Source organism: Drosophila nasuta, chromosome X (assembly GCF_023558535.2).
Source record: "Drosophila nasuta strain 15112-1781.00 chromosome X, ASM2355853v1, whole genome shotgun sequence".
In the NCBI taxonomy this organism is placed as follows: Eukaryota; Metazoa; Arthropoda; class Insecta; order Diptera; family Drosophilidae; genus Drosophila; species Drosophila nasuta.
Genome location: NC_083459.1, coordinates 30,806,349 through 30,820,120, shown reverse-complemented (window position 1 = coordinate 30,820,120; position 13,772 = coordinate 30,806,349). Strand labels below are relative to the sequence as shown.

The following is a 13,772-nucleotide window of genomic DNA, read 5'->3' as shown; positions in this document are numbered from 1 at the left end:
ACGGCACAATATACCAGATTGTCGGGCAAAGCAACTAAGACCCCTAGTAAGTAGGCGCTTTTGCCCATACAAAAATATTTCTTTAATAACTTCGACAATTTTTATCTGATCGCAAATTTTCAGGAATCATAACTACTATAGTAATTATTGTATATACCAAAATTCGCAATTCTAGCTCTAAAATTAGGCTTGTTATTCGATTTTTTTGATTTGCGGGAGCGGAAGTGGGCGTGGCAAAAATTTGAAACAAACTTGATCTGCGTGCAAACATAACAAATGCTGTCAAAAAAAAATTATAGCTCTATCTCTTATAGTCTCTGAGATCTAGGTGTTCATACGGACAGACGGACAGACGGACAGACAGACAGACGGACATGGCTATATTGACTCGTCTGGTGACGTTGATCAAGAATATATGTTATATACTTTATATTATAGCTCTATCTCTTATAGTCTCTTAGATCTAGGTGTTCATACGGACGGACAGACAGACAGACTGACGGACAAGGCTATATTGTCTCGTCTGGTGACGTTGATCAAGAATATATGTTATATACTTTATATTATAGCTCTATCTCTTATAGTCTCTAAGATCTAGGTGTTCATACGGACGGACAGACAGACAGACGGACAGACAAGGCTATATTGTCTCGTCTGGTGACGTTGATCAAGAATATATGTTATATACTTTATATTATAGCTCTATCTCTTATAGTCTCTTAGATCTAGGTGTTCATACGGACGGACAGACAGACAGACAGACGGACATGGCTATATTGACTCGTCTGGTGACGTTGATCAAGAATATATGTTATAGGGTCGGAGATGTCTCTTTCTGCTATTTACATACACTTTCTACCCTATGAGTATCGGGTATAAGAATGCTTAAGAGATAAAGTGTGTCACTTACCATAAAGTCGAATGGTGCCTTCGGTGTCGCCAATGCTGTTCTTCGAGATGCATTTGTAGCCGCCAAAATCGGAGGACTGCAGCCGACGGATGTGGAGAATCATCTCGATGGCGTACATATTGTTCTCCTTCTCGGTGAGCGCATAACGATCGCCGGCAATAATCATTTCACCTGCGGCAAAAGTGAGTAAGAAAATGGAATGAATGAATAAGTGAGTGTTTGGGGACGAAGTAAGCAAATGAGTACTCAAATTCGATGACTTAAAAGTCGAATGTCGAAAGTGGAAAGTGGAAAGTTGAAACTGCGCCCAAAAGGCGCACAATTCGATGATGTTATTTGCTGTGTGGGAATGTGAACAACGTCACGTTTGCAATATACGTCAAATGCACTTGACGTTTGCCACGACGACGACGACGACGACGACGACAGCAACATCAAAATATTTCAGCATCGAGACACGAACCAAATAAAGACAAATTGCGGCATTGCTGAAAGGTTTACTATATAAACTCGCAAACTCGTTCGACCAGGCATCGAGTTCAGTTGAATGTGGGAGGGAACTGAACTGAAGTGAAGTGAAGTGAAGTGAATGGAACAACAAACCAATAAGCTGGCAAAAGCAAGCGACTTACCATTCTCGCGCTGCCAGTAATTGATGGCTTTGGGCGATGCCTCAACGTTGCAAATTAATGTGACATCCGTTAGAACCGGAGCTCCAACCAATTGATTTGGCACTTGCACCAGCGGATGAACTACAAAGTGCACAAAAAATGAGATAAACAGAGACGAAGAAAGAGAAAGAAAGAGATAAACAGAGAGTAAAGATTAAAGAGCTGTTAAAGTTAGTCATCATCATTGTTGTCAGTATCATCATCATTAGTAACTTGCCACACGCTTCACACCCGAGCGTTATCAAATTGGAGCAAAATATAGCAGTTCTATATATCATTATATAGTATCAGATTTAACTTAACATTAAGAATAAGATTTCTTGAAATTTTCGAAACAAACGAATTTCATTATTTATGCACTTTTATTCATTTTCGAAAATTTTCGAAATTTCTGTTAAAATATAAATAAATATGTATTTGATAAATTAAACTATATTTTCTGTTTTGTATTTCTTATTTATTTTAATTTTAAAGTTTGTTTTTTATCATAATTAAGGAATATGTGCTAATAAGAATAAATGCTGATTTACAATCTTGCTCAACTATGAGAGACCTGCTATCCATTTTGAATAAAACTACATTAAAAAAATATACCAGAAATATACTGCAAAAATACTAAAAATATACTGATGGCTATACTTGGTATATCCACATATGTATAACTATGCCGTCAAAAACACTAAAATATGCCGAATGCTATGTTTGATATATCGATATATATACTATATAAATATACTACGAAAATACCGAAATATATCGAAAGCTATATTTGTTATATCGATATTGTACTGCATTTAAATATACCATAGAGTACAAAATATGCCAAATTGTCAGCCAAAGCAACTAAGATCATTATAAAACAAATGACATCAATTCAATAATAAATTTAATAATAAATAAAATATAAAAAAACATGACTGGGGCGCAATTTTGTATTATTTAAAGAACTCTGCTTATTTTCTTTTTACCAATTTTGCTGTTATTCTTTCATCCTTTATTTTTTAATCATCTTATTTGACTCTTCATTTTGCCAACATAGCATTAGCAGTCGAGCAGACTCAACTTGAAAGAAAAAGAAACTCAACTGATACGATTTTAATTGAAAATGAATTATTTTGTTGTTAGCAAGCACCAAAAGAAAAGCGTTTACAGACTGCCAAAAGCAGATTGCGTATTCGAAGTTCGAACAGTCAAACTCCATGGCAGTGTAAGACAGGAAAAACACTCGCAAAAGCAGTGGCAATTTTTCGCAGCCAGTTGAGGTCTCGACATTCTGCGGTATATTGGCTGCTTAAAAACGCTTTGAGACGTCGAAAAAAACATAATTAAACAACTGAATTTAGATTTTGGTAAAGAATAATTTAATAAGCAATTAAATTAATAAACATTTAACAGCATATATAAACAAGTAAGAAAGCTGCAGTCGAGTGTGGTCGACTGTGAGATATCCGCTACTCATTGTGAATAAAAGAAAAATGGTGAGGTATTAATTTCAAAAATATACCAAATCAATATACCGCAAAAATACAAAAAATCATTATTAATATACGTAAAAAGCCATTGGTATGCTATTTAGGTATATTGATACAGTACTATATTAAAAAATATACCAAAGAGTGCAGCACATACAGAAGTTCAAAATATACCAACATACCAGATTGTCAGCCAAAATGGTATATTCTTAAAACTATGGTAAATTTTGTACTCTATGGTATATTTACCACTCTTTGGTATTTTCTTTACTCTGTGACATATTTTGTACTCTAGGGAAAATTTGAATGTATACTTCATCAATACACAAAATATAGACTTTGGTATATTTTTATTATTTTTACGAAAAATACTGCACTGTTTTCCTGTAGTACTTATATTTAAATGTAAATGTAATATACCATAGATTAAAAAATATACCAAAGAGTGCAGCACATACAGAAGTTAAAAAAAAAACCAACATACCAGATTGTCAGCCAAAATGGTATATTATTTAGTCTATGGTATATTTAGCACTCTTTGGTATTTTCTTTACTCTGTGGTATATTTTGTACTCTAGGGAAAATTTGAATGTACCCTTCATCAATACACAAATTTAGGTATATTAATACAGTACTATATTTAAAATATACCATAGATTCAAAAATATACCAAAGAGTGCAGCACATACAGAAGTTCAAAATATACCAACATACCTGATTGTCAGCCAAAATGGTATATTCTTTAGACCATGGTATACTTTGTACTCTATGGTATATTTACCACTCTTTGGTATTAACTTTACTCTGTGGTATATTTTGTACTCTAGGAAAATTTGAGTGTACACTTCATCAATACACTAAATATGGACTTTGGTATATTTTTATTATTTTACGAAAAATACTGCACTGTTTTCCTGTAGTACTTATATTGAAATGTAACTATTATATAAACCAAAGTTCAAAATATACCGACATACCAGATTGTCAGCCAAAATGGTATATTCTTAAGTCTATGGTATATTTTGCACTTTATGGTATATTTACCACTCTTTGGTATTTTCTTTACTCTGTGGTATATTTTGTACTTTATGGTATATTTACCACTTTTTGGTATTTTCTTTACTCGGTGGTATATTTCGTACTCTAGAGACACAAAATATGGACTTTGGTATATTTTTATTATTTTACGAAAAATACTGCACTGTTTTCCTATAGTTTTCATACATAAATGTAACTATTATAAATAGATAAATAATCGAAGGCAGCGTATTCCCATATTCGTTGAGCGCTCACTCAGTTTTTACCTCCTCCATATATGCTTGCTTCATTGTTGCGTGTTTCGTGTCAGTTTGAGGTTTTTTGTTTTTTTTTTGTTTCGTTTCAGCTGTTTTTTTTTTTTGTTTTTGGCAGGATATTTTTGCCTGTTGTCTTTGGCAGTTTCTTGGCGCTTGGCTGCGGGGCAGCAACAGCAGCAGCCACTGACCATCATTGTTTTTTGGCTTTTCAACTTTGCTGTTGTTTGTCTTCTTTTTCTGTTTCTGTTTCATTTTTTTTTGTTGTTTTTTCTGTTTTGGTCTGCCAGCTGTCCGCTGTGGCATGCCCCTCGAACATTGTGGCATGAGACCTTTTGTCTCAACATTGGCTGCGTTCAACCGTTCATTATTGGTCAATTTATTGGATTTGTGCATGCCTCACTCATGTGTCTGTGTGTGTGAGTGTGTGTGTGCCTCCGAATAATGTAGCATATGTCATGTGTTGTTAGTGTCGATTCGAGTTGTAATCCCTGCCTCCCATTTTGTCTGTTCTGCTCTGTTCTGTTGCTGCATTGGCCTACCCCTTATTGAAAATTCAATTTGTTCTAATAGAGTTTTGCAACTGCTGCAACACAGCTGAAATTACAAAAACACCACTGACACACACGGCGTATGCGTAATTTCTTGTTGCCTCAATAGCAAGTATCTTAAAGGGGTTTAATACATCATTTTAACTTAATAGTGTCTGCGTGCTTATTATTTTTGAGAATATTCATGAAACTATAAATTTGAAATCGAAAATCGAAAATTCTGTAGAGATTTTCTTAATCTTTCGCTAAAAGAGTTACACATTTTAATATCTGTGTAAAATTGCAGAATAGTTGAGCGAACGTCTTGCCGAGATTCTTCAAATTAAGCAGTGCATTTAACAGCAATTTTTGAGCAGCGGAATGCCAAATTTTTAAAGTTCAAAATGGTATTAACTATGCGAAAGATATATCATTCAATCGGAGCATTAATTTAATATAATATTAAAGATTTCTGTCATCGCCTTTTGTAATAAGATCTTAGATACTCTGGCTGGATATCTGATATATTCAGTACTCTGTGGTATCTATCTTGTTTTTTATGATATATTTTTAACTCTGTGGTATGTTTAGTATAGTATATTTTGAATGTGGTACTATATTTATATACCAAATACAGTTTTCGGTATATTTTAGTATTTTTGCGTTACATTAATTTGGTATATTTTAAGAATAATAACATACAAGCTTGCACTTATTTTAGATTATTATATTAATATACCAAATATATTTTAGTTTCGCTTTTTCGATCTTTTTAGATATGGGTAGCGTGTATCTCGCAGTCGAGCAGACTCGACTGTAGTTCATCTGAATACACTAAGAAATGACATTCGTTAGTTCAATCCTGGGTTTTTTTTGGAGGCTATGCTTTTAATATTAAGGATTGATGCTGGCGGTCGCAACGGAAATAGAAATGGTTAACCTAGAGCTGATGTCTAAAAACTCAAAATGGGACAACAGGCAGCTAATCTGGAAGCTAAATAAGTTCATTAAAATAGTCGCAGTCAATGCATAATCAAAGTTTTTTTTTATTTCAACACGAATAGCGAGCTAGCTGTCGCTCGATGCCGAGGAGAAGCAGCATCATTAGAGCATGGATGCCGGGCATCCATCTATCCGGAGCCGGCTTGGGTGGTGGTGCTCGTCGAGCTTGGGGTGGTGCTAGTGCTAGTGCTCGTCGACTCGGTGGTTGTGGAAGTCGTGGACGTAGTGCTTGTGCTGGAGCTTGAGCTGCTGCTCGAACTGGAGCTGGAACTGGAGCTGCTGCTGCTGCTGGTGCTCTCCGTGGTGCTGGAGCGACGTGGTGGTGGCGGTGGTGGTGGACCCCATGGACCCCATGGATCCCATGGCGATCCCCAGCCACCTGGTGGACCATGTCCTCCAGGGCCACCTCCGCGACCACCGCCGCCTCCACGACCTCCGCCGCCGCCCCCGCGACCACCGCCGCCACCTCCGCGACCACCGCCGCCGCCTCCACGGCCGCCGCCACCAACCAGAGCTCCTCCAAATTCACCCTCGCCGCCGGGACCACCTGGACCGCCTGGTCCTGGACCGCCTGGACCTCCTGGACCTCCTGGACCACCTGGTCCTGGTCCGCCTGCACCACGTGGTGGAGGTGGCGGACCCTGGGCAATGGCCACAGCCACGAGAGCGACCAAAGTCACAAGAATAAAGGTTCGCATTGTCGTCTACTTCGCAGTTGGAAATCGACTACGAATTTCCCACAGATTACGACGTGCTTTTTATAGTCCAGCTTGGTTGTGTTGTGTGCTTAGCTGCAACTGCAACTGCAACAGCGATGGCGATCACAAGCTGAGCAACTGCGTCACTCACTATTTGCGACTAGCCACAGCTGTCATCTATTTGCACACGCTTAGCAAAATATACGCTTAATCGCTAACAGAGAAAATGCCAAAGTGAAAGAAAATCAAATATAACATGTCTGAAAGCTACAGTCGAGTGTACTCGACTGTGAGATACACGCTAACCACTTTATATATTGCGGTATTATTTTCAAAATATACCGAAAATACTAGCAGACAAAGCAACTAAGACCCCTAGTAAGTAGGCGTTTTTGCCCATACAAAAGTATTTCTTTAATAACTTCGACAATTTTTATCTGATCGCAACCAAATTTTCAGGAATTATAACTATTATAGTAATTATTGTATATACCCAAATTCGCAACTCTAGTTTTAAAATTACTCTTGTTGTTCGATTTTTTTAAATTGCGGGGGCAGAAGTGGGCATGACAAAAATTTGAAACAAATTTGATCTGCGTGTAAACATAACAAATGCTGTCGAAAAAAAAATTATAGCTCTATCTCTTATAGTCTCTGAGATCCAGTATTTCATACGGACGGACGGACAGACGGACATGGCTAGATCGTCTCGGCTGTTGAAGCTGATCAAGAATATATATACTTTATAGGGTCGGAGATACCTCCTTCTACCTGTTACATACATTTCCTGCCGGCACAAAGTTATAATACTCTTCTACCCTATGGGTAGCGGGTATAAAAATTATTAAAACAAAAAAGACAAGTATAAAGCTACAGTCGAGTGTGCTATTGATTTGATTTCAAAATATGCATATATATATTTATATATATATATATATATATATATATATATATATATATATATATATATATATATCATATGTAACAAAGTAGAGTAATTTATTGATAGAAAATATAAAAGTAATGAAGTAATGATAAATTAAATAGATTAATTATCAACACGATTAGAGGACAACTGTTCCTGTGACACACCAACTGACTTCTCGTCGATCTTGCTTTCGTGATCAGTGCTGCCATATCCTTTCACTAAGCTCGCGTTGCCATACTTCACATATATAGACTATAATTTTACTTTTATGCTATGGAAAATGCATTTTGTATACCGAATTATATTTGCAATTTTGAAAAGTTGAATGGATTTCGAAATTGTATATAGCAATTAAGACTCTTTAGGGACTTGCTAATTAGAAAATGATTTTGAAAAGATAATAATGCATACAACAAAATATAAGAAATACAAGTTTTTATTTTATGTATTATTATCTTTACAAAATCAAAACAATTTTGTTTTTGTTTTCTATTTTTAAAATCGTTTTCAATATATCTCCTAAAATTGTATAAGGAACTGGATAATAATAGTTAATAAGATAATTTATTAAAAAGAGTTTTTCAAAAATATGTAAGCAAAAAGAAGGGAATGAAAGAAATAGAAATCACATGAGAATCTTTAGCTAAAAAGAAATTAAATAAATATTAATAAAAAGTATGAAAATGTATTGAAGAGATTTTAAACAGTATGAATTGCAATTATAGTTAAAAGAATTTTCAAACCATACTGCAAATGCATGCAGTATACTCGGTATAGCTGAAAGCGCAGGGTCTAAGAAACTGGAGCTAATGAATAGGACTTCTACTTAGTTGCAGACAACCAAACAGATGCGTCCTTCAATGGGGCTGCCCATTAAGTCTGATTAGGTTTGAGCTTTTAAGCGCTTTCAACCTGTGGAGCTTTAAGTGCGCGCGTGTGTGTGTGTAAAAGAGATAGCCAAGTGCTTGAGTGTGTGTGTGTGTGTGTGTTTGAGTTGTACTATTTGTAAGCTGCTTCGTTAAAGTACCGAAATATTGCACCACACAGAGCTAACCACAAACCTCACTCCATTCGAGCTATCGCAGACAGACAGCGCGACGCAAACACAAACAGACACACACAAAGAGAGAGAGAGAGAGAGAGAGAGAAAGACGTGGATATTTAACGGTCTTGTTGAGCTGCTCGTGGCTGGCGAAAGAAGAGCCAAAGAGCCACTTAATTTTCTGATTAAAATCAATCAAGCAAAGCGCTGCAGCAGCTCAAGAAATCAAGCGTACTGAGGTTAAGGGTGGCTTAAAGTCAGGTTAAGACAACAAGGCAAAAGCGTAGACAGCCAAACGAAGCAGTGTGGAAGGAGGCGGGAGGAGCAAACATGTCAAAAGAAGACGTGAAAGCGCGTGCGAAAGAGAAAGAGAGAGTGGTGGAGGGGGAAGGGGAGGAGGCTGCTCCATATGGGTTTTTAAATTGAAATTGAGACGCAGTCGCAGCGCAGCAGCAGCTAACAAAGCCGAAAGCAATAAAGGGGCAACCAAAAAATACGAATGGTGAGAGAGAAAGAAGAAGGCGTGGCGAAGGGGGGGTGCATTCAGCTGAATGACAGCTAGAGACGTGGAGATGAGAATGAAATGACAAAAGAAATGAAACGAAACGAAATGAAATGAAATGAGAGAAAGCAAAGTCGAAAAATTGGAGCAGATAAAAAAATGGAAATTAATTTTTGCGGCGACGAAGAAGAGCAAAAGCAGAATATATTTTGACATGTTTAAGTAGGACGACGCACACACTGACACACACACACTCACACACACGCACACAAACTTTAAGGTGTGAACATTTGTGCAGTGTCAATATAATTTGCAGATATCATCTAGATCTGCTGCTCTTAAAGCGCTCTCCTTCTGCAGGTGTTTGCCCCTTTTTTGGCTTGCTGAAATTTCATTAAGTTTAACGTGCTGCCTGAGAGTGTGAGCAGGACAACAACAACCATAGTCTACACTGCACAGTGTGCTCAAGTCGCTGGCTTAAAGTATGTACTACTTCTTATATACAAAAAAAAAACAAATTTTTTACTACTGAAACGTGACGTTTGGAGCAAGTGTCTAGACCCGAGTTCTCCTTCAGTTTGGCGCTAATGCATTTGGAAAGTTTGCGTTTGCGAAGGAAGGAAGGAAGGTGCCGGAAATCGAAACGGAAACACTTGCAGTTCGCGTTATTGCCGCTGCGTTATATGCTGCGGTTCACTTCGTTGCCTTCGCTTCACGCACGCACATCCGCATATTCGCATATCCGTTGTTACACTGGTATGTGTATGAGTGGCCATTATGATTATGATTATTATTATTATTATTATGCGCGCGATGGGCAATAAATCAAAGCATTTCTTAGACACCTACTCACTTACTCCCTATCCCTACCTATCCCACCTAACTTGGTACTTGATGTAAAAGCGAGGTTAGTTTATACTCACAGTGCACCTGTAGCTTCATCCGTTTGCTGACGGTGGGTGGCACGCCATTCGAGGCGATGCACATGTAGGCGCCCATTTCCGATCGCGTGACTTTCGACAGCGTCAGCATTTCACCCTCAACCGAAATGGCTGCAATTTGGAATTTTTGTTTCATAAATATGGCATTTAAGATTGACATGCGGTTGCTTTCTTTGATAGCCCCATTCTCACCTTTGGTTTTCTGATGCACGCCATTGCGTGCAATGATCTCACGTCCATCCTCACGACGCCATGTGATCTTTGGTTTTGGATGGCCGCGTGCACGACACACAAGCTTGGCGGAGCCTCCCTCGGGCACCATCATGTCACCAGATGTTTCCTCATTGATGATATCTGGCGGTATGACCACCTCTAGTGTGGCGGTCTAAGAAAATGAAAGAAACAACAGCGAATATTTAGAAAAATTGTATCAAAGTTATTTTAATTGCATTTAAATTTTTATATATTTCATATTACTTAAACATAATTAACTAAGTAAAAAGTTTTTATATATTTTCTTGCCTTTTAAGCTTTCTTTTGATATGATATGTACTTATGTTGACTTCAACTTATATTGGTTTTGTTATTTATTATTATTTATAATATAATTATATGTTATTACATTTTTATATTTATTATGTTTTTATTACTGCAACATTGTTGCCACAGTGCAAGTGGTATGTTGAAAGCATATTAATATAGTTTTAATTTTGAATTAAGGAGCTAACATTTTTTTTTTTGCTAAGATAGTATTTTGACTTTTCAATGTTGATAACGTTGGATAACGTTACTATGTTTACATTTCTATGTTTACATTTCTACATCATGTTTGCTACACTGTGCAAGTTATATTTTATTAGCGCATACAGCTCTCTCACTCTTACGCACTAAATTGATGTCAATGCTCCGCCCTGCGCGTATAAAGTAAACGATCTTTTGCAAAAGCGAGACAGCAGCATTTCGCAAAGTTGCGTTCACTTTTGTGTGTAGACAAGTGAGTGTGTATGTGTGTATGTGTGGGTGTCGTTCAGCTTTCATGTTGAAGGCGGATCGACTGCATGAGTGTCAAAATAATTAACTTAATACACATTTATTAGATTCACTGCCTGCATTTGTTTGCTTAAATTATGCGCTCATTTCAATGTAATAAATTAAAGCTACACTATTTTGTTCTTGCAGAGTTACCTCCCACGTTCAATTAATGCTCCGCCTTTGTCATACAAGATGGACAAGATAAAGCAAAGGCAAGCGCAGCAGCCAGAGCGAGAGAGAACGAGTCGTTAAGTCGTTAAGTAGTTAAGTGTGAAGTGTCGTTCACTTTTCAGTTTTCATTTGCGGCCGCGACGCGCGTTGTGCTAATTAATTTGTTTACTAAATAGCAAATATATTTGCATAGTTAAATAGTGTTTGTGTTCGGTATCGTGACGTTAAAGTGATCGCACAGATGGCGACGTTGACGGCATAAGCTGGGTGAGTTTGCATTATCTTAATTTCAACATGCTATTTAAAAATTGGCAAAGGTGCACACACGTGCGTATATGTGTGTGTGTGTGTGTGTATGTGTGCGCTTTTCGGCGGGACAAACGCAAAAAGAGCGGATAGAGTGAGCAGGAGCGAATTTTGGCGTTCATTGCACATTTGCTTATAAGGTGACTGCAATGCAAGCGCAAGGACGTCACAAGCTACATGCCAATAGATGACGCTGCAAGGCATCACACAGCAGTGACGTCACAAACGATGCGCATTTATTTTGCATTATATCCGTTGCGTTATTCTTGCAGAATATTTATATTTTAGTAGCAGTAAAATAACAAGTTATGTGATGTTAAGTGAATTTGCCTTTAGCTATTGCGTTGTTTTTTATTGTAAATTAATATGACGCTGATATCGTCGTCGTCGTCGTTGTTGTTGTATGTAGTTTTTGTTTTTTCTGCAGTTGACAGTTGCGTCATAAAATAAAGTCAACGTCACAAAAAACCCCAAACGAGTGAAGCGCGAAATTTATACGAAAAAAAACAAACGAGAAACGAGAAAGGATAAAAGGAGAAAAAGGGGAGTAACGAAGAATGGGTTAAAAAGGCAGATGTGAAGCTGCCTCCTGTTTGCATTTTATTTGTCTCATATTTGCTTTTCACTCAATTCGCTTTGTTAGGTTGATTTTATTACAAGCCGTTGCCGACAGAGGGCGCTGCGCTGCAGCTGGAATGGAGACGTAACGGAGGAATGACGAAATGAAATGAAATTGAAAACGCAATCGCTTTGCACATGTCGCGCGGGGCATTTAATGGGTGAGACTGCGAGCAGCAAGAGGAAAGCTTAACGTAACGCAACTTGATGACAGAGAGGCAACAGACATGGGAGTATGAGTTCGAGAGAGAGAGAGAGAGAGAGGGAGAGGGAAGACAGACTGTTCTGCTGCTGCTGCCGCATTGTTTGTTATTTATTTTTGTCATTAAAGTGCTCCATTGTTTATATATCGTGTTTAAATGTCAGCAAACCCCGCTCTTCACACACAAACACATACGCACACACACACACACGCACACATATAGATACCCAAAACGTTGCTCGCAGACAGTCTGGCAACGCTGCAGCAACCATCCAGTCAAAGGCATATGACAAGTGCAGCTCCCCCCAAAGTAAATTCATTTCATTTCATGCATTTGCATTTTTAACTATTATTATTGCATTTTTTTGCACATTCCCGAAATTTTCAACTTTTTGTTTACTGCGCACTTGAGAGCTATAAGTGTTGATATTACTTGGTGGGAATTGTAATCGTATATATATTTTCTTTTGCTTTTATTTGTAATTGTGTCGATCCATATCGAATTTATCAAAAATATCAAATCTAATGAAAATCCAATTTAGTTCTTTGCATACTTCACTGTCGAGCACACTCAACTGGTTTTTTTTTTGTGTATTTTTTTACTGCATATTCGAGAGCTCACAAAGCAAGCTGATAGCCGAGCTTTCTCTGTGATAAATTGCAATGAAATGAGAAATATTTATATGCAACAATATGTTTGTGAAATCGCAAACAGATTAATATCCCTTAGGGCCAACAGTCACAGTCACGAATTAGTTTTGCTTGTGTGCATCGGTGTTTTTGTTTTCATTTTATTTACTGTATTAAGTGCGGATTACATTTTTCTCTCATTTTTTGTTGCATTTGTTCTGCTGTTAGACAGTTTATTTTTAATAACATGCATTTCACAAGCAAATATGCTGCGAACACATGTTGACTCGATTTTTTGGCCTTGTTTACACATAAACGACTCTTTTGTTTGAATGTTTTGACAAAGGCTTATCTCAGGCTCAGGCAAAATGGACAAGTTTTCATTTGTTTGCCCCCCAAAAATATGCTTGCATTTATTTTGCATTCAATTCAATTTGCTAGAGTTAAGTTTGCTCTTGGAGCTTTTACTATGATATGGTTTCAGAAACGTAGACAAAAATGGTTTTTAATCATAGAGTATTCACTTAAAGGATTGAATGAATGAATTATAATATAAATTTACTATAAACGACTTTTTATACCCGCTACCCATAGGGTAGAAGGAAATGTATGTAACAGGTAGAAGGAGGCATCTCCGACCCTATAAAGTATATATATTCTTGATCAGCATCAACGGCCGAGACGATCTAGCCATGTCCGTCTGTCTGTCTGTCCGTCCGTCCGTATGAAACACTGGATCTCAGAGACTATAAGAGATAGAGCTGTAATTTTTTTCGACAGCATTTGTTATGTTTGTACGCAGATCAAACTTGCTTCAAATTTTTG

The 13,772-nt window shown here is 37.3% G+C and overlaps 1 protein-coding gene across 4 annotated transcripts in view; it reads right to left on the bottom strand.

Moving 5' to 3' along the window:
• LOC132796957 (roundabout homolog 2) overlaps positions 1-13,772 on the bottom strand; it is a 50,366-nt gene that overhangs the window by 1,313 nt on the left and 35,281 nt on the right. For 3 of the 4 annotated variants that reach the window (XM_060808327.1, XM_060808329.1, XM_060808328.1), the window contains exons 5-8: positions 10,181-10,373; positions 9,971-10,099; positions 1,543-1,662; positions 911-1,081 (exon numbers count right to left, since the gene is read on the bottom strand). In XM_060808327.1, coding sequence (XP_060664310.1) covers positions 911-1,081; positions 1,543-1,662; positions 9,971-10,099; positions 10,181-10,373 — 613 coding nt within the window. Of the gene's footprint in view, positions 1-910; positions 1,082-1,542; positions 1,663-9,970; positions 10,100-10,180; positions 10,374-10,510; positions 10,572-13,772 lie in introns of those variants that run through there. The other variant, XM_060808330.1, reaches the window with a different exon arrangement.